General features: G+C 41.7%; 1 protein-coding gene across 1 annotated transcript in view; it reads left to right on the top strand.

Moving 5' to 3' along the window:
• The window catches only part of FRAS1 (Fraser extracellular matrix complex subunit 1), a 394,684-nt gene that overhangs the window by 341,617 nt on the left and 26,485 nt on the right, over positions 1-26,582 (top strand). Inside the window, exons 54-64 of the mRNA XM_081813142.1 lie at positions 561-905; positions 2,474-2,634; positions 3,200-3,347; positions 9,712-9,917; positions 12,942-13,098; positions 15,038-15,238; positions 17,021-17,208; positions 18,397-18,672; positions 20,984-21,216; positions 23,578-23,738; positions 25,643-25,857. Of these exons, the coding sequence (XP_081669268.1) occupies positions 561-905; positions 2,474-2,634; positions 3,200-3,347; positions 9,712-9,917; positions 12,942-13,098; positions 15,038-15,238; positions 17,021-17,208; positions 18,397-18,672; positions 20,984-21,216; positions 23,578-23,738; positions 25,643-25,857 (2,291 nt within the window). The remainder of the gene's footprint in view (positions 1-560; positions 906-2,473; positions 2,635-3,199; positions 3,348-9,711; positions 9,918-12,941; positions 13,099-15,037; positions 15,239-17,020; positions 17,209-18,396; positions 18,673-20,983; positions 21,217-23,577; positions 23,739-25,642; positions 25,858-26,582) is intronic.

The following is a 26,582-nucleotide window of genomic DNA, read 5'->3' as shown; positions in this document are numbered from 1 at the left end:
AACAAGCAAGCTCCATTGATTGCTCTGGGCCAGCAAGCCAGGCCCAGATCAGGCTGTCTTCCAGGGACGTGGCAGCACTAATAAGTCATTTGTACAGAGAGGCAGGTTTTATTTTGTTTTCTTTTTTTAAACAAGCTGATTTCTCCCTGGGAATTAAAGTGCAGAAGTTTATTCAGAAAGGCAGTGAACTGTGCTCAGAGTACTACCTTTGGGACACAATTACTTTGCTACTTAAAGTACCAAATATGTCTCTTATCTTTCTATCCTCTGTGGTCTTAGACGGTGAGCAATGAGTCTTGTGAATTAACAGAGCACAAAATTCACAGAATAGGAAATCCATTTTAAAGTGTTTGGTGAAGTATTTGGGGTATATTAAATCCTCAGGTGGTTTATACCACAGGCTTAAGAAGCTGCAATGCGGGAAGGTTTCCTGTCAGAGTTTGAACAGAAGTAGTGATGGAATGTGTCAGAGGGAACCAAGCTTACCAAATTATCAGAGATTTTAAAATTTGAGAAGTGCTCACTCAAATGCTTTTGTTTTCTTACCATTTGTATTTCAGGGGATTCAAGCAGCATTGTATCTGCAATTTGCTACACAGTCCCTAAGTCAGCTATGGGAAGTAGCCTCTATGCTCTAGAATCGGGCTCTGATTTTAAATCTAGAGGGATGTCTCCTGACAGTCGTGTGATATTCGGGCCTGGTGTCACCATGTCCACCTGTGATGTCATGCTCATTGATGACAGTGAATATGAAGAAGAAGAAGAGTTTGAGATTGTCCTGGCAGATGCTTCAGACAATGCCCGCATCGGAAGGGTGGCATCGGCCAAGGTGCTCATTAGTGGTCCCAATGATGCTTCCACTGTGTCCCTGGGCAACACGGCTTTCACTGTCAGCGAGGATGCAGGTAATAGAGAGCATCTCTGGGATTCCGTCACCCATATCCTGATCCCTTTCTTAAACAATTTCCTCTTAGTTTTCAGAATGTCCTTAAGACATTTGAGAATGCCATTCCTCAGTGACACCATTCATTGTCAGTTGGAGACATAATAATAGGCATTAAGACCAAGAATGGAAGGTAGTGAAGAATAGGGAATTCCATCCACTTTTCTTGCCCTGGTTACTGATGGCAGGGAGGGATCTGGCTTAGAGCTTCATTGGTTGATCTCTGTGGTCCGGAGGAAGGGCATGGTGCTAAGCATTTTGGCCCCTGAAGGCAAGAAATTCGATCTGTTGAGGATGGAGGTAAGTTATTTAGCATACTGCTAGCTGCCAGAACAAATAAATTCCAAAGTTTCAGTGTCCTAACCAATGAAACTTTCTCATTCATATAACGCCCCAAAGCAGTCAGTGGGCAGATTTCTTCCACCCGGGCTCCTTCCCTCTTTCGGCTCTACAAAGTTCTCAAAGTCTTCTGCATGCTGCTAGCAGACATACTGCCAGAAGGAGCAGCAGCTGTGTTGAGCACCCACTGATCGGAGCCACCTGGTCAAGGCCATTCACCTCTTTGAAGGTGATACTCTGAGGGATCATGGGAACTCATATTTTTGAGCACTTACTGAATGCCAGGCACCATGCCATCTGCATTCCATGCATTCTCATTTAGTCTTCTGTAGAAAAGATAACATTAGATAGAAGAGCAAATGGAGGCTCAGAAAGGTGAAATAAAGCATCAAAGATCAGTAGCTAATATGGCAGAGCTGGGATTAGAACCTAGACCTTTCCTATACCATGTTTCCTCTCCTCCATACCAAATGCGCAGCCGTGACTACTTGTCAGCTCGCAGCTTATTGACTAAAAAAATATGAGCAATGGGATTTTCATGTAGCTTTTCTCTGACCTTGGTTGTGAAAACCGCTAAAAATCTACATATGTATCATTAGGACACTACAAAGTGTAATGTTACAGTGGACCAGAAGATGAGCTTCGTTCCTAAGATAAGCAATAGCACCTATGGTTTAAGTAATGATGTGTGCACCACTCAGATAAAATAGGGAAATCAACCCAGTTAGGAACATTTAATTAGAAACATTCAGCTTCAGGCCCCATAGAGTCCCCTAGCTGGTTCTTTCTTAATTGACTATTTTCTAGCTCATCCCTGAGGCACTAGTCTCTGAGTTTCTTCTCTCAAAATAGGCTTGAGATGTTTTTCGATGGGCCCTCTCCACTTTGTTTTTCTCCTGTGAACGGTGTCTTTCATGAAACCACAAAACCACTTTCCCCTAAGGGCTGTCTCTCCAGTACTACCTCCATGAAACCCTCCTCCAGGTCTGCTCTTGATCTTAGTGTCAGTAAAAACAGGGGTGGTGACACCTCACAGCCTTCCTCAGAGGGAACACAGGAGCATGACTGAAGTTGGATTAGACAAGTTCACAGGATAAAGCTGCTATTGCTATGAGGGAGAACATTGTTCTGAAAACCCACTGACTTCTGGCCCAAAACTGACCATTGACATCTCTGTGGATCTCCATTTAGGTACAGTGAAGATTCCGGTTATCCGTCATGGGACTGACCTTTCTACCTTCACATCTGTCTGGTGTGCAACGCGGCCCTCAGACCCAGCTTCCGCCACTCCAGGAGTTGACTATGTCCCCAGCTCTAGGAAGGTGGAGTTTGGGCCAGGTGTCACTGAGCAGGTGAGCACAGAGCAGCCAAAGGCCAGATGGGCCTGTTAATGTTGTCTCTGTTCCACTCTCCAAACTCTGTGGAGGACTCTAAACCACCCTTGCCTTATTATTGTCTTCCCTTTCTTCACAAACACAAACATGCGAACAAGAGAATAAACCCAGAGAGATCTTCTACAGACTCTCCAAATGATATTGTCAGCATCTAATATCCATCACCACAGATTTAGGATAGGAGCTACAGCCTGCTGATGTAAATATCTAGAGACAAAACACCTAAGGGTTTGTAATAAAGAGATTGTCATTTTATGGATAGAAAAACTTAACTCTATGACCACCAGAAAAAGCAAGTTATCACCTCTGTCCTACTATCCTGAAGGCAGATGGGTGTTGTGTGTTGGACATTCCATAGGTTTACTTTGATTTTTCTTCTTCTTATATTGTTTTTTTAAATCGAGACATAATTGACATACAACATACTAGTTTCAGGTGTACAACATAATGATTCAGTGTTTGTGTATATATTGCAAAATGATCACCGCAAGAAGTCTGATTAACATCTTGATTTTTCTTCTAGTATTGCACCTTGACTATCTTAGATGACACTCAGTATCCAGTAATTGAAGGGCTGGAGACATTTGTGGTTTTTCTCAGCTCAGCACAAGGGGCCGAACTGACCAAACCCTTCCAGGCTGTCATTGCAATTAATGACACCTTCCAGGATGGTAAGATATTGGAACTGCCAGCTCGTGGCTCAGACTATATTTCTATTTCTGCCTTGCCTTCCAAGTATATGACATTGGAACTCATTCACATTTTCATTCAAGAAATATGCGTGTGTGCACGTGCACATGTGTGCGTGCACATGTTATGTACCTACTTTCACATAGAAATATGGGGGAGAAATAAGCATTCATGTTTCTGGTACTATGTTAGACACAAAAAGATATATAAGCCTAGGGCCCTGTCCTCAAGAAGCTCACTGTCTAGTTGAGGGGATCAGACCCTTAAACAGAAAAATTAGAATATATTATGATAAATGACCTAATAGTGCTATAAATCCAGTGCTAGGGGAGCAGAGGGGGCTGAAGAGCAGCTATATGGGGAAGAATCATAGATTTCACAAAGGATGTGATATTTAAACAGGGCTTTAGGGTGTGATATGAGTTCATCTAATGGATGGTAAAATATAGTTTTGTCAAATGGAGAGATATAGTATATATATAATTTTGAAAGACACATATTTGGAAAATAGTGAGATGCTTACTTTTGCTTTAAGCCTGGCAGGAGGGGAATAGAAGGAAATGGAAAGACAGGTTGGGACTCCATTTCATTTCCAGTTCTAAAAGGTCTTACATTGCAACCTAAGGGACTTATAAGCAGAGAGGAGCAGCAGATGCTTCTAAGCAGAGGGGTGGTGTGATCTTTGTTTGAGGAAATTGACACTAGCAGTCCGGTAGATGGTGTACAGGAAAGAAGAGACAACAAGTATATGAACAAAATATCAGTCGCCACTGAAATCTAACAGGAAGATGGCCAGAAAAGGATGATTGCTTCTTGGGAAGAGTTGACGAAATTTAGAATTGTCAGATTGTAGATTTGGGTAAGAAGATCAGGTCAGACCTTTTACCTAAAGCAAAAGGACCCTCATTAACATCCCCAGTGGTTGACAGTAGCGCCCATAATTAAATTCTTTCAGTGACTGAAAAGTCACCAGAAAAGGAACAGGCATCCCAGCAGGGTGATCCTTAACGCTTTCATTTATTTTTAAATTATTTATTTATTTATGTAGTTTTAAAAAATGACTCAAAAAAAGGTATACTATGAAAATTAAGTCTAACCTCCTACCCCTGTCTCCCAACCCTCCTGTTGTTCTCCTAGAGACCAACCATTTTAACCAGTTTGTTGTTGTTGTTGTGTGTATCCTTCAAGGGAAATATATATAATGCATATGCATATATATGCATATATATATATATAATGCACATATGTGCATGTGATTACATAATACATATATAATGCAAATGTCCAAAATGATATCTTATTTTAGACCCAGGTTTATTCAGATCTAACTTACATAAATTAAAATTCACCCTCTTTAGTGGACAATTCTGTGAGTTTTGATGGATGCATGCAGTGGTGTACCCACCCCAGCAATCTAAGTGTGGAACAGTTTCAATACCCTACAGAATGCTCTTGTGCCCCTTTGTAGTCAGCCTCTTCTCCATCGCCAGCCCCGGCAAGCACTGCTGGTTTTTTGCCCAAACAGTTTTGCCTTTTCCAGAATCTCATATAATTGGCATCATGTAATATAGCAACTTGTGTCCAGCTTCTTTCATTAGAAGATTGCACTTGAGAACCATCTGTGTTGTTACATATACGAGTAGTTCATTTCCTTCACTGCAGAGTGGTTTCCCATTATATAGATGAGCTACAGTTTGTTCATCCATTCACCTGTCGAATGACATTTCAGTTCTTTTCAGGAGTTGGCAGTTATGACCTGAGTGACTATAAATATTAGCATATATAGCTTTTTGTGTGAATATAGGTTTTTATTTCTCTGGGGTAAATACTTTGGAGTGGGGTGGCTGGATTTTATGGTGTTTGTTTAACGTGACAAGAAACTGCCAGCCTGTTTTCCAAAGTGGTTGTAGCTATTTTGTGTTACTGCCAACGGTGTACGAGAATTCTGGCTGCTCCTCATCCTCACCAACATTTGGTGTTGTCAGAGTTTACAGAGTGATGTACTAGATATTATCTCATAATTTCATGGTTTTATACTTGTTTCTATTCTGTAGATAAGGAGACTAGAATCAGAGGAGTAAACACCCCAAGACTCATACAGAGAGGGACTAGCATGCATTCTAAGACTTTGGCTTGTCCATACCCTTTGCACTACACTAAATAGTCCTATTTGGTGCAGCAGTAGAATCTGTGGGATGTGTTTTTTTTTTTTCTCTTATTCACTGAAAAGAAGAAGGAAAAAAATTCAGTTATTCTCCTCATTTTAAAAAAGATTTCTAATTCTTTTGCATGAAAGCATCCTTCTGATGGAGTGGAAAGGGAATGCAAAATCAGAAGTCCTAAAATAAAATCCCAGCCCCACCATTTCCTTACTTTCTGGCCTTAGACTAGCAACATAAGGTTACTGAGCCTCATTTTGTTAATCTACAGATAATGAAAATACCTACCTTACAAGGTTATTGTAAGGATTAAATTAGATAAAGTATGTAAAAATAGCTACCGTGGTTCCTGGCACATAGTAGATTTTAATACATGTTAATTTCTTTTCTTCCTGACACATCAGTAATTTATCACACTTGCCAGTGGGACTCCAGTCATGTACACAAAACTCATTGCCCCAGATCAACAGAAAAGATTCCACTTGGATTTTTCTCCATATTTTATTGATGAACATTAGGTTGCAAACTTAGAACATGAGCACATTAAAATATTTCTCATCTTTCAGGAAGTCTACAACAAACCATATTCAGTCAAGAATTTATCCCAGAGAAAGAAATCCCCAAACCTATTTCAGTAACCCGTTGTAGTATTCGACACTTGTGTCTATTGGTTAGCCTTCTTCTTAGTAATCGCTAACTCTTGTTGAGCTTCTTCCATGTGCACACTGTAAGGTGGAAAGATCTTACCTTCTCTCTAATCTTTACAAGCTCTTCAACTAGTGAAACAAATTGGATAATTTGTCCAAGATCACCTGGAGAGGAGGCGGTGGGACCAGACTTAAAACCTAGGTCTGTTCTATCCACGTCCAGTCTTCTGGTTTTATACTCTACCGTGCTGACTCTTCCCCTTGCAGTTTTAGATGCTTAATGTCACTCAGTGTCCTTGTAAAGTCAACCTTCAGCCTTCCAAAGTGACCTAAGGTCTTTCATCTTTTTCCACAGGGTGATCGCGGGCCCTTAAATCACCTAAGTAACTCATCTCAGAACATTTTCCTATTTGCATATTCCTCTTCTGCTCTGGTACCTGGAGTTAGACTTTGGTATGGACCTGAGGAATGCTGAGCAAGACAGGAAAGGCCTTGTAGCCATGATCTCATCACACCCCTGGGTGTTCACTGCATCCTGCCTGCTCTAACTCGAGAGAACCGGAGGCAGGATTTCTCCTAAATCTCCAACCCAACCATTGCCCATAAAGAGGCACTCGAATTTCAGGGGGTGGCATTTGCACTTACTTTGTCAGTTACTGAGAAGGTTAGTGGCTAACAGCATTCCATGAGCATTTTCCATGCCTAAGTCTGGCGCCCAGCACTGTGCGGGTTACAGTGTAATGGAGAGCAGAGTCCCACCGTCTGTTTCAGGACACAGGACTAACACAAGTAAGGAGATAACTACAAACTGGGCTGTGTGTGATGAAGGCGCTGAGAGTGCTGATAGTGAGTGTGCGATAGTGTAAGCTTGTGCACCCCCACGAGTGATCCCCATTTCCTGGCACGCACCGCATCGGTGTGGAAGGAGAGGAGCTCTACAGTCAGGCAGAACTGAGAACAGTGCTCCTACTTCCTGAGGGGATTGTAGTCGGGGTATTGAGAGGAGGACATGAAATGACATGTGTGGAGCCCTTCACACCCTGCCTGACTTGGGCTGGGCCTTTCCTTTGTATGCCATAAACCCCCATGCACAGATCTGTTACTGAATATTGTCTTTCCATTGTCTCTTGCCTCATTCTCCCACCAGACAAGGGGCCCCATGAGGCAGGAACCATTCCCAGCACGGCAGGCAATCGTGAGACATGTTCACCCACTTCCCTTACTTCTCTTTCTCTCTCCCTCTTTTTCCAGATAGGGAAAGGAGTGAGGTTTACCCTCTTGTTAAAGAGAAAAAAAAAGGAGTCTTTTACAGCTCAAGAAGAATTGGGGGTTGATTAATACATGACAAAACCCAAACATTACCACTTTCACTTTTAACTCTCATCTGACTTGATGCCTGTTGGGCCAACAAGAGAAATCAATCCAAAGCTTTAGATAATCTTTTCATGAGCAGAAAAGCTTCCTTGCTTGTTGTTTTTACCTGCCAACAAGTTTCCTTCTGTCCTTCTATGCTAGGTCATGTCATTGCCACCCACCTTTTAACAGTACAGACCGTTTTACTGGATGACAGAACCCTAAAGGATAAATGCTCGGGACCTGATGCCAAAGTTGTTCATTATCCTCTAGGTGTGGTGTTCTTTTAAGAAGTATCTGCTGGGTTTTTCTTTGGTAGTAAGTGGTAACTGTTAGGTTTAGCTTAGATAATGAGTTTGCTCTGTTTTTGCTAATACCCACGGTTCTGAGCAGTGGGCAGGTTGGAGGCAAACAGAGCTTCTTGTATGTTGACTTGCAGAGTGCGTGGGTCCTTGCCTTTTGGTTCCTTCCTTTCAGGTTTGGCAGGGCATACATGAGACATGGCAAGGAAACGGGGACAACAGCTTTAGAGTCAGTTTCTGCCACAGGAGACTTTGACATGTGACTGGAGGGCCTACCTCTTTGTATTGCTCATTAAGAAATAAATAACCAGCGGGGTGCTTGGGTGGCACAGTCAGTTGAGTGTCCGCCTCTTGGTTTTGGCTTGGGTCCTGATCTCGGGGTCATGGGATCGAGCCCCACGTCAGGCTCTCCGCTCAGCGGGGTGTCTGCGTTAGTCTCTCTCTCCCTCTCTCCCTCCCCACTGCCTGCTCTCTCTCTCTCTCTCTTTCTCCAATAAATAAATATTTAAAAAAAAGAGGGGGCACCTGGGTGGCTCAGTTGTTAGGCGTCTGCCTTCGGCTCAGGTCATGATCTCAGAGTCCTGGGATCCAGCCCCGCATCATGCTCCCTGCTCAGCAGGAAGCCTGCTTCTCTCTCTCCCACTCCCCCTGCTTGTGCTCTCTCTCACTGTCTCTCTCTATGTCAAATAAATAAAATCTTAAAAAAAAAAAAAAAAACAGCAATCACCAGCAAGATGTTGGTCTCAGAAAGAACATGTCTTAATGCAGAGCATTATTATAGGCACTGTAGGAAGTAAAGAGAAAAAAGTGATTCTTCATCTTGAGAACCCTGGACCTGGGGGCAATACAAACCATAATATAATAATTCCTACCAAAATAGGAGTGCCTGTGATGTGCCAGATACTGTATTGAGCACCGTGCCTACATTATTTCATGAAGTTCACTCCTTCCAACAACTCTAGAAGTTGGATAGTAATATTTCCAATTTATAAATAAAAAACCCCAAGCCTCAGAAAATCTAAGCAACTTACCCTATATCATACAGCTAATAAGTAGCAGGGCTAGGATGGAAATTTAGGCCTACCGACTGCAAAGTCCATGTTTTTAACCACACCTTGGCTGTGGTCCCTTCCTAAAGTCAAATGAAACCATGTGAGCTGTAAAAGAAAAAGTGATTTTATAGCAGTAGTCACAGACTGGGTGCCCACTGGCCAAATTCAGCATGCGGATGTCTTTTGTTTGGCCCAAATAGTTTGGCCTCTATGGAACTTCTTTTTCCTGTTTTAACTGGTTGCTTTTTAAAAATTTAGCAGATATGACATAAAAATCCAGATTTCTGGCTTCATCTGAAAATAGGATGACCTGCCAACAAAAGCCTGGAGCTGAGGGGTGACCCTCTTTAAAAAGGCCTGAGCTTTTTTCTTTACCGGTATCCCCACTTTTCCTTACTGTCTCCCTGGCCCCAGGACCAATGTGAGTAGCCATTTATTGTCAGGCTTACGCTGCTCTTTTCCTTTTTGTAGCCTTAGAAGGAAAGTGAATTTTTTTGCGTATTAAAGTCTCAATCAAAATTTTCCTTATACCTGGCCCATTTCTTTGCTTGCATTACTTATCTGCATTTGAGATGGGGACCACACCCTGAAGCTGGGAGACACAGGTGCAAAATTGATTTATTCTGTTTCATTAGAAGCACGCTCAACAATGGAAGCAGTTCCCTTGTCTTGAGAGCAACCATGCCTTAAAATCTGCTTACCATCTCTGACTTGCCAGCCTGTGATGATGGCCCTTAGTAGACCTGTCCTGCCAAGTGGCTATTGAGGGCTGCGGCCATCTCCCCTCTGCCTCCCACTAACAATGCCTCCATCTTTCCTTCTGCTCCCCCAGTGCCCAGCATGCAGTTTGCCAAGGATTTGCTCCTAGTGAAGGAGAAAGAGGGTGTCCTGCAGGTGCCCATCATTCGGAGTGGAGACCTGAGCTATGAGTCATCAGTGAGGTGCTATACCCAGGGCCATTCAGCTCAGGTCATGGAGGACTTTGAGGAGAGAAGAAATGCGGACTCCTCACGGATTACGTTTCTGAAAGGGGAGAAAGTAAGTGGATTCATGATGACTGAAAGATCAGTTTCTCTTTTTCCTTGATGCCTTTACTGTCTATAATGAAGTCATTTAGACAAATTCCGAACATCCTAGGAATTCTTCCACTGATTGATACTATTTATAATACTATCATCTGTCCCCTGTGGCTGTCTTCTTGGTCTCCTACGTAAAACTAAATACATATATCATTGGTTGAGCTGGGAATTTAGATGACATGTAACATTTCTGGAATTTAGCAGAATCAATGAATGAGGCTCCTCTTAATTCGCAACTACATTAGAGATGAACACACTCCACCACTGTTACCTAGAGGAGGACGAGACAATTCTCTAACACCTGGGCCCCCGTCTCGGGGCAGCATAGATTCTAGTATAGAACCAATAGGATAGGACCAAATAGGCAGACGTTGAGCAAATTCAAGCCAGGAGAGTGTTCTCTGCTTAGCAATTACATGAAAAGTGATGCGTATGGGCACAGGAACTCCTGAGAAACTCCAGTCAGTAAGTATGGCTACATTGGAATCAAAGCCTGCAACCTCAGTGTATGTCAAAAGTATATGTATACTGAATGAGAATCACATTTCCCCATTTTTGGATTTCAGTTTCAGATAACTGAGTCGCTTGTACCCTCTTGAGTCAAAACACACAGTCCCCTTAGTCCTTTCAAGTCCCTTCTCTTACTTTGTTTATTTGTTTTATTTTATGCCTATTCCCCAGCCACATTTCATTCCCCATCTCAGAACTCATCAATCTGTTGTATTTAATGAATATGTCTTAATTTGTATTTCTTCTTTTAAAATGCTGGTTGTTTTGTATGCAAATTTTAATTTGTAAAACTACTGTGTTACATCTTTTTCAAACTTTTACTCTGTTTACTCAGTAAACATCATTTATGTGTACATCTAATCTGTTGCTGAGATAGTGCATAATATTTCATGATGGGTAGTTAGTACATTAGAACCATCCATTCTTAGCAGTAGACAATGAGGAACCTCAGAGATTAGTGCCCAGTCACCTCCTAACACTCTGCCCCCACAAATAATGCTGCAGTGCACATCCTCGTACATGTCCACTTACAGACCTGAGTGGGAATTTCTTTGGATATACACTCGGCAGCAAAACTGCTGGACCAAAGGCCACATATGTGCTTAATTTGAAAAAATAGTGTCAGAACACTTTCCAGAAAGTCACTGGCAGTGCCATGAAGGTTATAATCCTATATCCCCTTCAACACTTAGCATTACTCATCTTTTGGATTTTTGCTAATCTTTGTATAAAGTTATATCTCGTTTTAATGTGCATTTTCCCACTTACTACCAGTATATATGCTTGTTAGTTTATTGGGTTTCCTCTTATGTAAATTATTTTTATCCTTTATTCCTTATTATTGTATTGCTGCCTTTTTCTTACAGATTTGCAGTCTTGTATATTCTGAATATTAATTCCTTGCCAGTTGTAGACATTTTAGATATTGTAAATGTATTTTTGCCTTCTGTCACTTATCTATTACCTTTGATCATAGTGTTCTTAGTTGAACAGAGTTTTCAGTTCTGGTATAGTCAACATATCAGGTGTTCGCCCTATGATTAGTCCTTTTGAAGTTTAGCATTAGAAGATCTTACCCATCTTCTAATGGGTAAGTCACAGCAGATTCTTCCTCTGTTCGTCATTACTACCAAAAAAAAAAGTGATAGCTTCCTTCTTTGAGACTCTTGGTCTTTTATACATTCATGACTCATAGAAGCCCTGTCTTGGTTATATATTTTATGGGAATTTTACTGGTGGCAGGTTGAAACATGTGTTTAAAAACATACACAAATACTACAGATACAATCTTCAGCTTTGAGTCTACACGTCTGTATTTGTTTTAAGTTCAAAAGAGGATTCTCTGCTTATCCAAGAGATGGTTCATAATTTAATAAAATTACAAAGAAAATACAGTCTAATCATCTATATGTTATCCACATGACAACCTATCATTCTTCATAAGCACACTTTGGAATCTCCATTTTCTCTGGCTTGCTAAGCAGTTTGTCTTTGAAACTTGTGATTCACTAGAATGTCCTTTTTAAAAAGATATCCTGAAGAGTCACTACTAAATTCATGTTTTCTATCAAGAAAAAAAAAGGACATTCTCAGGGCCTTAAAACCTGGTTAGCAAGCTACCTATAAACTTTCACAGGATATTCTCCTTCCATTTAGTATGACTTCAGAAGTATGAGAGTGGAACTTCTCTATACCCACAGATACTTTGCAATACAGTAGTAGAGTGGATTTAAAATGGTTCAGCTAAAGATCATCCCACTTCACATCACATGACTCTACTGTTGAGGTTACTGTGTCATCTAAAATGTTTTGGCCTTATTTTATGTTTTCTTAAGAATACAGTCCTCAGTAGAGAATAATCAGTGTGGGAAGCACTTGATTTCTTTCTGTCAAACAGGGATTTAGATTGCGTTCTCAGACTTTCAGAACTCAGCAGTGTTCAGATGAGACACCATTTGGCAGCATATTTGAGAGTTCTGCAGCATTGAAAGGTATCTTCAGCCTAACGAGAAGCCTTTCTGAGTTGCTTCTAAAACTCTTCAGTTTTTACCGAGGGAATGGACCATTGTTTAGCTCTCTCCAGGAAGCCTAATCCATATGTTAACCCCCATCATCAGAAATTTATCTTTCATAATGTGTACCTATGCATTGGTCTGCTCAGGGAAAGTGCACAAACTTCCTACAGGTGCGTTGGAGTGGGTTGTTTTATTGATCTTGTTTTTCATAATCCATGACCAATCATTCAGAGTGGTTTGGAATGTTCTAATACAAGGCTCCACAGATATCTATGTCCCTGTCAGGCATGAACTGTTAGATTTAAACATTCTATTTTACAAATGAAATGGTTTGGATCCTTTTGAATTTATGTTGACTCTTTGATGCTGCAAAGAAGAAAAATCATTTTCTAGGAAAAGCAAGAAAATTACTGATTTTTCAGTGCAAATTTTAATCTATCTTATGACATTGGCTCTAGATGAAGAACTGTACTGTCTCTATCCATGATGACTCCATGTTTGAGCCTGAGGAACAATTCAGGGTCTACCTCAGCCATCCTCTTGGAAACCACTGGAGTGGAGCCAGAATTGGAAAGAATAACATGGCCACCATCACCATATCCAATGATGAAGATGGTAACAGAAGATATTGTCTTTAGTTATTCTTTGGTTGATAGAACATGAACTGATGTTTTACTAACAATGTAATTATAGGTGTTTTTTAAAATGAAAGTGCTATAAAAGTGCCTACTGATAACAATCTCAGAGTATTTATATAAACTATTGGCAGCAAGTGATCATCCTCTACAGAGTTCCAGTAAGTTTATAGGTGTGCTTAATCTCATTATTCCCTACCACATTGCCAAGAGATAAGGAATGAGTATGGTTACAAGCTAGGACAGAGATGCTAAGGCGGACAGAGAATAAAACCTATATAAGTCTCTGCAGTTCAGGAGCCAGATTGGAAATACAATCAGAATCAGTTGAATCCAATGAACTAATTTAAACACTGCCACCTTCCCGGAAGAGTCTAATTTCTCAGTTTCCTTCTAATTGATTTGGCCTATTAACCCCCAAAATCTTAAATTCTTTAGTCAGGTGTCAGCAAAGAATGACCCAGGCACTATGGAAAACAAAACCAAATCTGTTTCAAATTGGGACATAATTGTTTTATTCAAATAGATATTTTAATGAGTGAACAGATAATACTACAAATAGTAATAGCTGTTTTTATGTTACTGTAGACCAAGAACTATACTAAGCATATTATATTATCTTATTTCATTTAATCCTGATGGTAACCCCTTGAGGTAGGTGTTATAATCCCTATATTATAGGTGAAGAAATTGAGCTTCAGCAAATTTATATAATTTATGCTCTTAGTTACACAGCTGTAAGCAGCAAAACTAGTTGTAACCCTTATTTTATCAGATTCTAGAATCTACATGAGAGTTAGTGAGACTCTCAGAGTTTCTGATATAAAATTGGGGACTAACTTGGACATTGGGTAAAATAAGAAAAGCTAGCCCTGAAGCTGAATTAGTCCTTTACCCAAGGACTTGGGTTCAGGTCCTGAAGTGAACCTTTCCTGGTCACACAGAAACCCTATGACTGAAGCTCAGAAAGGTAATAAGTGACTCTCCTAACTTCCAAAGAGCATTCATTAAAAACTATGAAGTCTCCAAGGAAGCTTATCTTCTACAATTAGGAAGAGTTGATTTTCTGAGAGGGAAAGAGGGAAATGAACAGAGACTCCAGAAATTTCTGCAAAATATTATAGTATATTAGAAATGGTATATAATTTGTAATTGCTCTCAATTATCCGATTTTTTATTTCTACCCACCACTACCACCTCACCCTTCCCCGTGAGAATATAATGGAAAAGAAGGCACAATTTGAAATTTTTGTAAAAACCAACATATTAATCACTTCATAGCAATGAGAATAGTACCTCAAACCAGATTGTGTTAGGAAGTCTTGTGTTCTTCATTAAAAATACTCATTTTTAACTAAATAACCTGTGAAAAGTTAGGAAAATTTAAGGATGGGAGATGTGAGGGCTCTGGGAAGAAGGACCCAGAAGATCAGAGATGGGAGATGGACTTGGAAAGTTTAGGTAGTGTATAAATGAGATAAATTATAAAGCTTAGAAATTCATATCTCATAAATGAAAAAGTTGATTCATGCAATTGGTCGATAAGTATTTATCAAGGGCTTACTCTGTCTCAGTCCCTTGATAAAGTATGTGAATTTAAAAACATTTTGTGAGCTGTAATGCCCAGATGGAAATGTGTACATCATGCATTTCAAAGTCCTTAAAAATATTTCCCTCACTGTTGTTTTTAATAAGAAATCTGTGAGAAACAACTCCTGCAGAATCATAAATAAGTTCCTTTTCCAAAGCTTTGCTGAGGGGTTAAAAACTGATTGATTTTTATGACTGCAAGCCATTTTACCTTTGTATTGCTTACTAATGTGGAAAACTCCCTCTTGTCTTTATAAGGTGTTTTCAGGGGAATGGAATCCTTTGTGCTTTTCTAACCTGCTCTTGTTTTTCTAATCCTGTTTCCTTAGCCCCTACCATTGAGTTTGAAGAAGCTGCATACCAAGTCCGGGAACCCTCGGGGCCAGATGCTATAGCCCTCCTGAACATCAAGGTGATCCGCCGAGGGGATCAGAACAGGACGTCCAAGATTCGCTGCAGCACACGGGATGGGTCTGCCCAGTCCGGGGTGGATTATTACCCAATGAGCAGAGTCTTGAAGTTTAGTCCCGGTAATTGAATGCCAATCCTAATCTGTGGGTTTTACTTAATAGAGAGGCAAATATCTTGTATTTGAAGAAAGGAATGAGCAGAAAAATAAAAGAGGAAAACAGTAGTACTTATTAAGCATGAAGTACTTATTAAGCACACATTTGATACTACAGGAATCTTTAAAATTTTTAGTTGGTAAAAATGGCATTGAGAAAGAACAAAAGTAGGTCCCTTACTTCAGAACATCCTTGGCATTTGGGCTCATTTAAAAGGATTTTTTGGTTGTTGTTAGCCTATGATTTGGTTGAGTCAGATGCATTTGATTTTAAAAGAATAAACATGACTACCATCGTTCAGTAAAACATGGGTACAAACCACTGTGCTGGGCCCTTCAGGGATTACTCAAATCCAGAAGGCACAGTCTCTGTGTTCCAGTGATTTAACATCTGCTAGGAGACAGGATACCCTGTTATGATATTTCCAAAAAAAGGTTTATTCTAGAGGAAACTGTGGAGATGAGTCAGAGAAGAGAGAAAGATGGGATTCAGGTCACAGCTATCTGTTTAACTGTCTTATATAGTAATTTGATGGGAAAAATTAGACAGAGAAGGACTTGAATTATGTGCTAGATTTTTTCACAGAACTTTCTGGAGCAATATAAGGCAAAAAGACTGGTGTAGATCCTGGCACCATTTGTGAGTTAGCCAGAAATGGGCAACAGTGGTAGAAGGCCTTTCCAGAGACGTCTTGGCAAGTGGGGGGAGGAAGTGACTTCCTCAGAAATGAGGGGGGAGGGATCTCTGATGTTTCTCATTCCACTGGAGTTTTATTTTATTTTTTATTTATTTATTTTTTTAAAGATTTTATTTATTTATTTGACAGAGAGATAGAGAGAGAGAGAACAAGTAGGCAGAGAAGCAGGCTCCCCGCGGAGCAGGGAGCCCGATGCAGGGCTCGATCCCAGGACCCTGGGACCATGACCTGAGCCGAAGGCAGATGCTTAACGACTGAGCCACCCAGGCGCCCCTCCACTGGAGTTTTAAAGGGCTTTTGGCTCCATCCCTTGTGCCTCTGGTTAGTGTTTGCCAGAAGGGTAGATGCCCTTCCTCCGCCTCCACACAAGGACTGTTCTTCCATGTGTCTACTTTTTCCTTTTCTGCTAAGGATCTGGAGAAAAGATAGGTCTTAGAAGTAGGTGTTTGTAGGAGAGGAAGAAGGGAAACTTAACTACCACCAGAGATGCTTGCACCCCCAGAGAATCATTTTACAAAGAAGGAAGGCAGTTTCTAAGGCTCTAACCCTTCTCCTTCCAAGCTGCCAAACCCTTATGCTACTGTCTTTGTGGGGATGGCCTGGTAGGAAGCCTTCGAGATCCTGGTTCTCAGGACAGTTCTGAGGGGTGTCCATGGGTGCAACCACTCACAGCCATGCAGGAGCTCATGCCTGAGTGTAAAGGGGAAGAAAAATTAAGCAAAAAAACTCATAACCAGGGTGAAGTGTATTTTGGATCATAGATTTTTATTACTACCAGCTCGTGTCAGGCAGGGGCCATTAATCCTCATATGGTGTTGAATAGTAAATCTACAAAACTGAGCCTCTACCACAGGTGGAATTTGGTCTATAAAATAGCTTTCTCACTGGAGATAGGACTAAAGTGATTAGCAGCCCCTGTATTTATAGAAAAACCTCTAAAAGGAAAGGGCATATTTTAACATGAAATCTCAGCAGTGCCAACCTGCGGTGTCTGAGGTAGATCACCTAATGAGAACCTTTGCTCTCTTTGTGTTCTGTCCTTGGTGAAGGTGTGGATCATATCTTTTTTAAAGTCGAGATCCTATCCAATGAAGACCGGGAATGGCATGAATCGTTCTCCCTAGTCCTTGGCCCAGATGACCCAGTGGAAGCAGTTCTTGGTGATGTGACCACTGCCACAGTGACGATTCTAGACCAGGAGGCAGCAGGGAGTCTCATATTGCCAGCACCACCCATCGTGAGTTGCTTGACCCAAAAGGATTGCTGCTTTTATGTCCTAGTGACTAGGAGATGATAACTTGAGAGAAGTAGGCCTTTGGTGCTGTACTTCTTCATTCTTCTAACATGGTGGTTCTCAACCAGGAACCATCTTGTCCTTTCCTTTGCAAATCCCCTCCCTGTGTGCCACCACCTCCAAGGGACATCTGGCAATGTCTAGTGACATTTTTGGTTGTCACAACTGTCACACTAGGTGCTATTAGCATCTAGTGGGTAGAAGGCAGGGATGCTGCTAAACATCCTACAATACACAGGACAGCCCCAACAACAAAGAATTATTTGGCACAAACGTTAATAGCACTGAGGATGAGAAACCCTGTTCGAACATAAGAGTAAGACCAAGCCATATTGATACCTTAGTCTAATAAACATGGGAAGTATAATACAACTGATCTTCTCATTTCTTTGGTGGGACCTAGAAGGGGGAAAAAAAAAGTAATGCGACCCCATATCTATTACCCTCCATAACTTGCCATATGCATAGAGTTAAGTATTTGCAGAAGTGTAGTACCCAGTCTCCCAATTTGGGCATGTATAGAATGAATGCCCTGACTTTACAATTAGGAGGAGAATGCCTGGAGGTTGCCAAGGGTAATTTAACCCATAATAATGAAGCAGTCAGAATAAGTCTTCTAACCTCCCCCGGCTAGTCTCATATAGTAGAAGGATCATTCCAAAATGTGTCTCTTATTCAACCATGGAAGAAATATGGTACCTTTATTTACTTTTGTTTTGCCAAATATACTACTGCATACCATTAATAATTTAATGCAACTTTATTTATTTTTTTCTTAATGCAACTAAACTAGTAACTGTTATTCATGATATATCTTTGGTTACAGTGTGCATAAAAATAAAAGTATTTCTTACATGAGTGATAGAGCCCTGATTTAGGAATAAGAGTAACAAGATACTAAAGCTTTTAGCTCAGGCAGACGGAGGATCTTCTTCACCACTAAAGATCTGTAGTATCTTTTAGGGATGCCTGGCAAAGCACTATGAAAACTTCCGTTCTATTTTCTTTTTCATTATATTTTAAAGAATCCCTAACAGTTAAGGGATCTTGTGGATCTCTAGGGAGGGGAGCCTTAGTTCTCTGAGCCTCCCAACACCCAGCCCAGTCTGAAGCTTTGTTGCTCCTTTTCAGGTTGTCACACTTGCTGACTATGACCATGTAGAAGAAGTTACCAAGGAAGGAGTCAAGAAATCCCCATCCCCAGGCTACCCACTGGTTTGTGTTACCCCCTGTGACTCTCATTTCCCCAAGTACACCATCATGAAGGAGCGTTGCAGTGAGGCTGGTATCAACCAAACATCGGTGCAGTTCAGCTGGGAAGTGGCCACCCCTACTGATGGCAATGGGGCCCGGTCACCCTTTGAGACCATCACTGACAACACACCATTCACCAGTGTCAACCACATGGTAGGTCTAGGGGGATCTGGGCCTGGTTGCATGGGGAGAAAACTGGTGCTTCTCTTTGTCACTGCAACTCTATCAGATAAATTCCTTAAGGCTCTTGTGTGTCATTTGGAATAAAATAAACAAATAAGCAGGTACACACAGTATATACACAGGTATTTTTATTCTTATATATAAGGTAATATGGTGTCGTAGAAAGCGATCCAAGCTAGTAATCAACCTGTTTACTAATCTTGATTCTGCCTACTTTTAACTATGTGATGGTAAGAGGTTAGGGGAGTTGAGTCTCTGTTTCCTGATCTGCAAAACAATACCTTTTCCACTTAGCCACTGACAGTCATTGACAAATCAGATATAAAAGTGATCTATAAATGGTAAAGTAAATCAAAGATTCCACGTAGGTACAATTAATGATTACTTTTTTTCACATCTCTTCAATCATTCAATAAGTAGTAGGATATAAACTCCTTAAGGACATGGACCAAGGGTTCTACCACATTTGTATAGCCTAACGTGCTCAGCACATTGACGGCACATAGTAGGGATGGCACAGTGATTAAACAAAGGATAGACTGGTTCTCGAGTGATTGGCATTATACAGGATTGGAGAAAGACATGAGAAGAAGCGCACTATGCAGTTGCTGTCCTCCAAGAGTCGAGACACCAGACCCACACCTCTGCCGCCATCACAGAGCAATGAATAGTGAGGGTTTTCCCAACCTTAAGGAACAGTGCACTGTGGTGACTGCTCATCACACCAGTGACGTCATTCTCCTCAGAGAGAGAACCGAAAGCAGTGGAGATCCTCAGCACAATATCTGGCACATAGTAAGCCCTCGACAGTTTTTGATTAAAATTAGTGCACTTACTAATTTTGGACATCAGAGATTTCTTTCAGACTGAATTTCTCTAGCTTTTTTCCTATTCAGCTCTCAGTTTGTTCTCACTTTAATAAGTGCTTCCCATAGATAGGATAATGGTGGAGGGAAGGCAGAGATGGACGGGGGGCTCTGGGTAAAGCAATGTCACTCACATCCATTGTTTTCTGCACAGCTTATTCAGAAAGGCCAAAAGATCAATTCTTTTGCAATATAACCTAGTTCAAATTCAAGCTATGTGATAAAATTTAAAAACTGAAATGATAAGACTTAACAGCTTATTGTTTCCTAAGTATCTAATTCTCTTTTCAAAAAACCATGAAGGGAGTTCCGTGTGATTTGGGCCAAATATACATTTTTAACAGGTACCAAGTTGATGTTTCCGTTTTTATTCTTGCAGTGACTTGGTGACTAATACTTTTACCCCAGTTTCCTTTGCTCTTTCTTTGTTTCTTCAATTATTTATTTAATACCATTGTATTGTGTGCATCTTTGTAAGATGCCTCAAATCCCTTCTGAACTAAGTCCATGTGTAAATAAATAAATAAAGTGTTGGCAGCTAATTAAAAAAATTTTAATGGAAAAATCCTCTTTAATTTTTAATGGGCTTCAATGAAAATTGTTTCCATGGGTAAAATTTATAAGTTTGTATGATTGCTTTGTGGGAGGTCTGTGGCACACAGAACTACTAATTAATTTTTCTTCTTATGTACTTCCCTATGTGTATGCACACATTATCTAAAGAGTTGTGGTGACCCACGTTGCCTCTGCATAGACTGAGTTAAGCATTCTTATGGCTTCTCTGTGTCTGAGAACATGAAAGAATCTGTTGAAAGACCTTCAAAGGCCAGTAGGTGTCAGAGGCCAAGTTCTCAACTTCATCTCTTCATGTTATTATAACCTTTACACTGTGTGTGTGGTCATTAGGTGGGGGTTGGGGGGAGGGACTAGCAGTAGGAAAGAAAGAAAAACAAGAACTCCTGGGAAGGAAACATTTCTCTTCTGTATCCTGACATATACCCTCAGAAAAAATTACTTGGGGGCCAACCAGTCTCAATGGAAGGGCTGGAAACCAGCTGAGTAGTCCTTATGCTGAACCTAGTCTATAAAGAGAACAATACTGTCACTGGTAACTGGTCATCTCTGGGCTCTTGCTCCAGTCTGTCTACTTGTTCCTTGTCTGACATGCTGCCTCAGGCTATACGTACTCACTGCTCTGTCCCTAGTGCCTGGCTCCTGGGAGAAAGTCAACAGTTTTGTGGTGAATGAATGAATAGATAGATGAGGGGATAGATGGATGGATAGACAGATGATGGATGGTCTGCAGAGAGAGCCCTGTACCAGAAACTGGTCATGTCATATCATCCAGAAGATACAGTGTAAGGAGCTGTTTAAGGAATATACACATGTCTGAAGTACTTTATTTTTCCTGGTAGGTCCTGGACAGCATTTACTTCAGCCGGAGGTTCCATGTGCGTTGTGTGGCAAAGGCCGTGGACAAGGTGGGCCACGTGGGGACTCCCTTAAGGAGCAACATTGTTACCATTGGAACAGACAGTGCTATCTGCCACACCCCAGTGGTAGCCGGGACAGCCAGAGGCTTCCAGGCTCAGTCCTTCATTGCCACCTTGAAATACCTGGACGTCAAGCACAAGGAGCATCCAAACAGGTCAGGCAGGTGGTGCCTTCCCCCGTGAGGGGCCTCTCCTTTGTGTGTTTTCTGGGCCAGACAGATCAATGAGCGATGCTCCTGCAAAATAAGAATAGTGGTGGATAAGTGCTTCAGAAGAAATTTAAATTCTCAAAGTCCCCCTAAAATCCAGCCCCTTGTCTGTCTTCTTAGCCTCATGTCCCTTGCCTGTCATTTTCACCTGCCAGTCTCCTCACAGAGAATCAAACTGAAATCAAATCCTCAGGGCTTCCAACTCTTCTATGTTGTGTGCCTCTGCCATGCTGTCCCTCCTGACTGCAATCCTCCCAGCCCCCTTCCACTCACTGGAGTTAAATCCTATTGTCCTACTGTACCTAGCTCATGACATCCCTTCTAGGAACTTCCCCATCATCTTTCCCAATGTAATTTGGAAGCTCCTCCTTCCAGCTCTCCTGACACCCATGTATACCTCTTTCAGAGCATTATCATCATTCATTTTCTCTCTGTCCCCGTAGTAGATGGTGAGAGCAGGGACCATGATTTTTTTTTTGGATCCCCATCTGGTTGGGACAGTGCTTCTTGGCACCTAAGAGACACTTGCTAAATATCTAGTGAACAGAGTAATAATACCATTTAAACTGAAAGTCTGGACAGATGTGCTTTTATTTTTTCCTGTGCTCTCATGATTTTGATAGACGATAGATACTTTCATGTTTGCCTAGCAAAAAACAATTCATGTGTATTATACATATTCATTAAACCTTGTGGTAATTCTACGTGTGTCTTTATGAGCAACTGAGTTCAGAGAAAGGGGTTTATTTCCATGGAGGAAAAAAAAACAGATTTAAATATGGAGCCAAGAATATGCAAATTTTTTCTTTATTCTAAAAGAATAAGATTTACTTTTGTCAGAGAGCAGTAGCTGAAGTGCCCAGGGCACTACTGAGCCCTTCTTAGCAAAAGAGGCATCCTGTTCCTATTCCAAGGTTCTGAATCCTCTTAAAAATGTCTCTTGGTGGAGTCGTGGGGGGTGGGAGGGATGGTGGCTGGGTGATAGACATTGAGGAGGGTATGTGCTATGGTGAGCACTGTGAATTGTGTAAGACTGATGAATCACAGACCTGTACCTCTGAAACAAATAATACATTTTATGTTAAAAAAAAAAGGGGGAAGAATGAAGAGGGGGAATTGGAGGGGGAGACGAACCATGAGAGACTATAGACTCTGAGAAACAAACTGAGGGTTCTAGAGGGGAGGGGGGTGAGGGGTGGGTTAGCCTGGTGATGGGTATTAAAGAGGGCATGTTCTGCATGGAGCACTGGGTGTTATACGCAAACAATGAATCATGGAACACTACATCAAAACTAATGATGTATGGTGATTAACATAACATAATAAAAAAGAAAGATAAAATAAATAAATAAATAAATAAAAAATGTCTCTTGGGCTTTTGTTCCAAGAGACAAGCTGTAAAAACTCAAAGGCACCCTCAATCAACATGCTGAAAATTTGAATTTATACAGTGAAAATAGTGCAGCCCGTAAGTACAGTTCTTTTGTATCGCCGTCTTAACCAATATTTATTAAGCTCATGTTTTATTTAGAATTTTATACCACATGCTCTGGAGAAACAAAAGAAGTGAAGGCAATGATCCTTGTCCTCATTGTGGAGAGGCAAGATAAACAGAGTCTAAACGCATGTAAGAAATAGCAGCCAATGGGAATAAGTTACAGATGTCCTGGTGCAAAGGCACCTAAGCTCTGAGAAATGTAGATGAGGGGAGAGCACACTGCAAGTGGGGGCCGGGGAGGGCTGCCCGCATTGCTCGGAACTTGAGGGGGGAGAGGTGGGAGAAAGCTCTTTCAGTTAGGAGAAGACAGTAGGAGTAGGGGGATAGGACTATTTCTAAGATATTGTCCTGGGTAGGAATACTGACCTTAGAGTTTAAAGAGCTCACTGATGTCATTTGGCACAAATACTTTAAAAAATGTGAGTGTCGGCCCTACCCAACCTTCCCAGACACTCCCTGTGACAGAGAAGGGGACGGCACCTCTATCAGTCACTCCGCTGTTGCTCACAAGGAAGCAAAGCTTCCATTTAAAGCAAAAGAAAGCTTTAATTTGTGGTTGTGATGTTATCTTTTCTTGTACAGAAGGAAAAAAATTGTGATTCTTGATGGCTGTCAGTTCTGAGCTGGAGGATCTCTTGGCAGGAGGGGTGGGGGACAACCCCACGCGTACATCATACTCTTTGGGAAGCTTCAGGACAAAAAATGGTAGATTCCCTGGGGAAGGCAGAGTAAGTCACGAGGAAGAAATGTACCATGTTAGCTGTTTCTAGCGTGCACCTAAACACTCTCTCTGCCCATTTTTGCCTCAGAATCCACATTTCCGTGCAGATCCCACACCAGGACGGAATGCTACCCCTCATCTCCACCATGCCGCTGCACAACCTGCATTTTCTGCTGTCCGAATCCATCTACAGGCACCAGCACGTCTGCTCCAATCTCATCACCACCCAAGACCTGAGAGGCATCTCAGGTGAGGGACAACTTCCGTGCTGGCTTTCCCGTTCCAGCCCAGCGCCATGGCCCTGAGGGACACAGTGAAGTGAACTCTGCTTAATGTCTCCCGTCCTCAAATCTGCGTGATGAGCGGAGATCCTTCCTAGCAGGCAACAGACATAGGTAGCTTAGACAGTGAAGTGAATAGGGAAAAACAAGGACTTTGGAGTCAAACTGACTCAGCTTCAAATCCCTATTCCACTCTCTATACAATGGAACAGAGATAGCTGGACTTCCCCAAACCACTGTTTTCTCATCTATGACGTGAGGATAACAATTGATACCCATCAGGGTGAGGATTTAATTTGTTGACATTTTTAAAGCACCTGCCATGGTAACTGTTGGTTCTTTCCCTCCCCCATGGTGAGCACTTTTGGATCTGTGCCCTAAAATCCCCTTATTGCAGCCTCTTTCAAAAGCTAAAGTGCAGATGTCGCGTGTTGTAGAACAGGTTCTTTGGGAGCAGGAGCTGAGATGGAGTGTGGGGTGCAAGATGTTTATTGGGGATCAGCATCCATCAAAGGGAAGGAGAAAAAGCAGAATTGGGCAGAGGGGAAAGTTAGACTACAATCTGGCACTGACCCACAAAAGCCTCCACTGACTCTTCAGGGAGCTCTGGAGAGAGCCCATCTGCCCAACTCATCCTGCTTCTGGCCCCAAATGATGGGCCTTTCTGTCGCACCTCACGCAGTCACTGGGGGCCAAGGCCCCGGCAAGGGCAGCCCAAGGAGCCAACGTGCTGTGGAGACAGGTCCGAAGTTGCTGACAGCCGAGAAGGCGCGTCCCTGGGTTAACCATAGCAGACATTTTACTCTACAAAGAATTCTGTCCATTTCCATTTACCTTAGCAAGTGCACATTAAATGCCTGTTTCCTCCCTTGACAACTGATGAATCATTTACCGGTGTTTGGGAAGATAGAAAAGCATTCATATGCTCTTTCATATTCATTAAGCATCACTTTAGGTAGTGATGGTCTTTATACAGTAGAGAGTAGCTGAGTGTAAATTATTTGCAAGTCACCGAGCTACACATGAAAGTTTAACTGGTCAACATCTGCAGCCGCTGAAAGAAACGTACTCTGGTTATAGGCTGAAAGTTTGTACCTCTTCCTACTTAAACACAATTAAATTCAACACATGTTAACTGAGATCCGAGTCCTTTTGGGGGCAGAGGACCGGGTGCTGGTGTCATTCTCAGAAATGCATCAACTCTTTCAGAATACTATAGTTGCTTTTAGTACTATAAAGAATTTTAATCCTGATATTCTAAAATTGTATCTGTATTTAGCTCTCTGCTGCATTAAGGTCTTCCTTAATTTAGAACAGTTCAGTTGCTTGGCAGCATTTGATCCAATAATTTTTGCCCGTAGCAGGGGAGGTTTAGTCAAGCATCATTAGTGAGCTATTTACTCATTAACACAAAATTAAGATTTTTTTTTTCCCAAGAGCTCAGAAACCATAGGAGGGGAGGAGGAAGTCAGATGTTTGTTGGCTTTACATAAAAGCTATTTTTTAAAAATCAGTCTTAAAAAATAACAATTCATCAACAAATTATCCATATAGTAAATCTGTGTCTTCAAGGGTTGATTGCAAAGCTTCAGTATGTCTTCTTTTCCAAGACATATGCGGCCACTGAGCTCTGACTCTCCTTATAGTATCATTTGCTCACCTTTTCATCTGGGGTTCCTGCGGCCTCTTATAGGAGTCTGTGGCCTCAGTCACTCTGTTTACCCTGTGGCAATTTGGGGAGCCCTGGGTTGCTCTCCTAATAGAGTCTCAGATGGACGGTAGGCTATCTCAGGTTCACAAGGACACATCCCTTCTCCCCAGGGGCATGTCCACAGACTGAGTCACTCTTGCTTGTTCCTCCCTCCCGCACAGAGGCAGGGTTCCTGGACGACAGGGTCTACGACAGCACGGCCCTGGGTCCTGGTTACGACCGCCCCTTCCAGTTTGACCCCAGCGTCCGGGAGCCCAAGACCATCCAGCTCTACAAACACCTGAACCTGAAGAGCTGCGTCTGGACCTTTGATGCCTATTACGACATGACTGAGTTAATTGATGTCTGTGGTGGGTCTGTCACTGCTGACTTCCAGGTGGGTGCTCCAGGGTCTTATCTGAAGGCCGCGTGCACCTGAGTGCCCTATGAAACCTTGTTTGTTCCTGAAAGCACTTCTGTTAGCACGTTGCATCCAGCGGCCCCCAAAACTGAGATAGCCAAGGGAGTCTTCTTTAGAAGTCCCTTAGCAGCATGGTGGCTAGAGAGAGGCCCCTAAAGTCTGCTAAATCAATTAATTGGAAAATGTTAAAATTAATGTGGAAAAAAATTACTGTCTGGCACAGATGTTTATATAAAAATCTAATATTTACTTCTCTAGATATATATGTTTTTTCCCTCTAGGTGTATTTTGGAAAGCCAAAAGGATTTACATTTGATGGTGAGGTTATTACAAAGTAGATGTATTCTCTTCCGTGCTTGAGGAAATAAGTCAAAATGAGGTGCACCCTTTCACAAGACAGGTAGAGCACTCTCTTTTTAAGCGTTATGGAGAGAGAATTGTTTAAAACACCTTGGTTTCATACCTAGTCCAAACCTGTGCCAAACTGACAACCTTTGCAGAAATGGACACTTTTTAAATTTTATTTATTTGAGAGAGAGATCGAGCACAAGTGAGGGGTAGTGGCAAAGAGAGAGGGAGAAGCAGACTCCCCGCTGAGCAGGGAGCCCAACATGGGGCTCGATCCCCAGGCCCTGAGATCATGATCTGAGCCCAAGGGAGACGCTTAAGCGACTGAGCCATCCAGGCACCCCGACACTTTC

This window comes from Leptonychotes weddellii, chromosome 2 (assembly GCF_054177405.1).
Source record: "Leptonychotes weddellii isolate Sample4059 chromosome 2, ASM5417740v2, whole genome shotgun sequence".
Lineage (NCBI taxonomy): Eukaryota > Metazoa > Chordata > Mammalia > Carnivora > Phocidae > Leptonychotes > Leptonychotes weddellii.
Note: the sequence above shows the minus strand (reverse complement) of the source record. Positions and strands in the feature narration are given on the sequence as shown.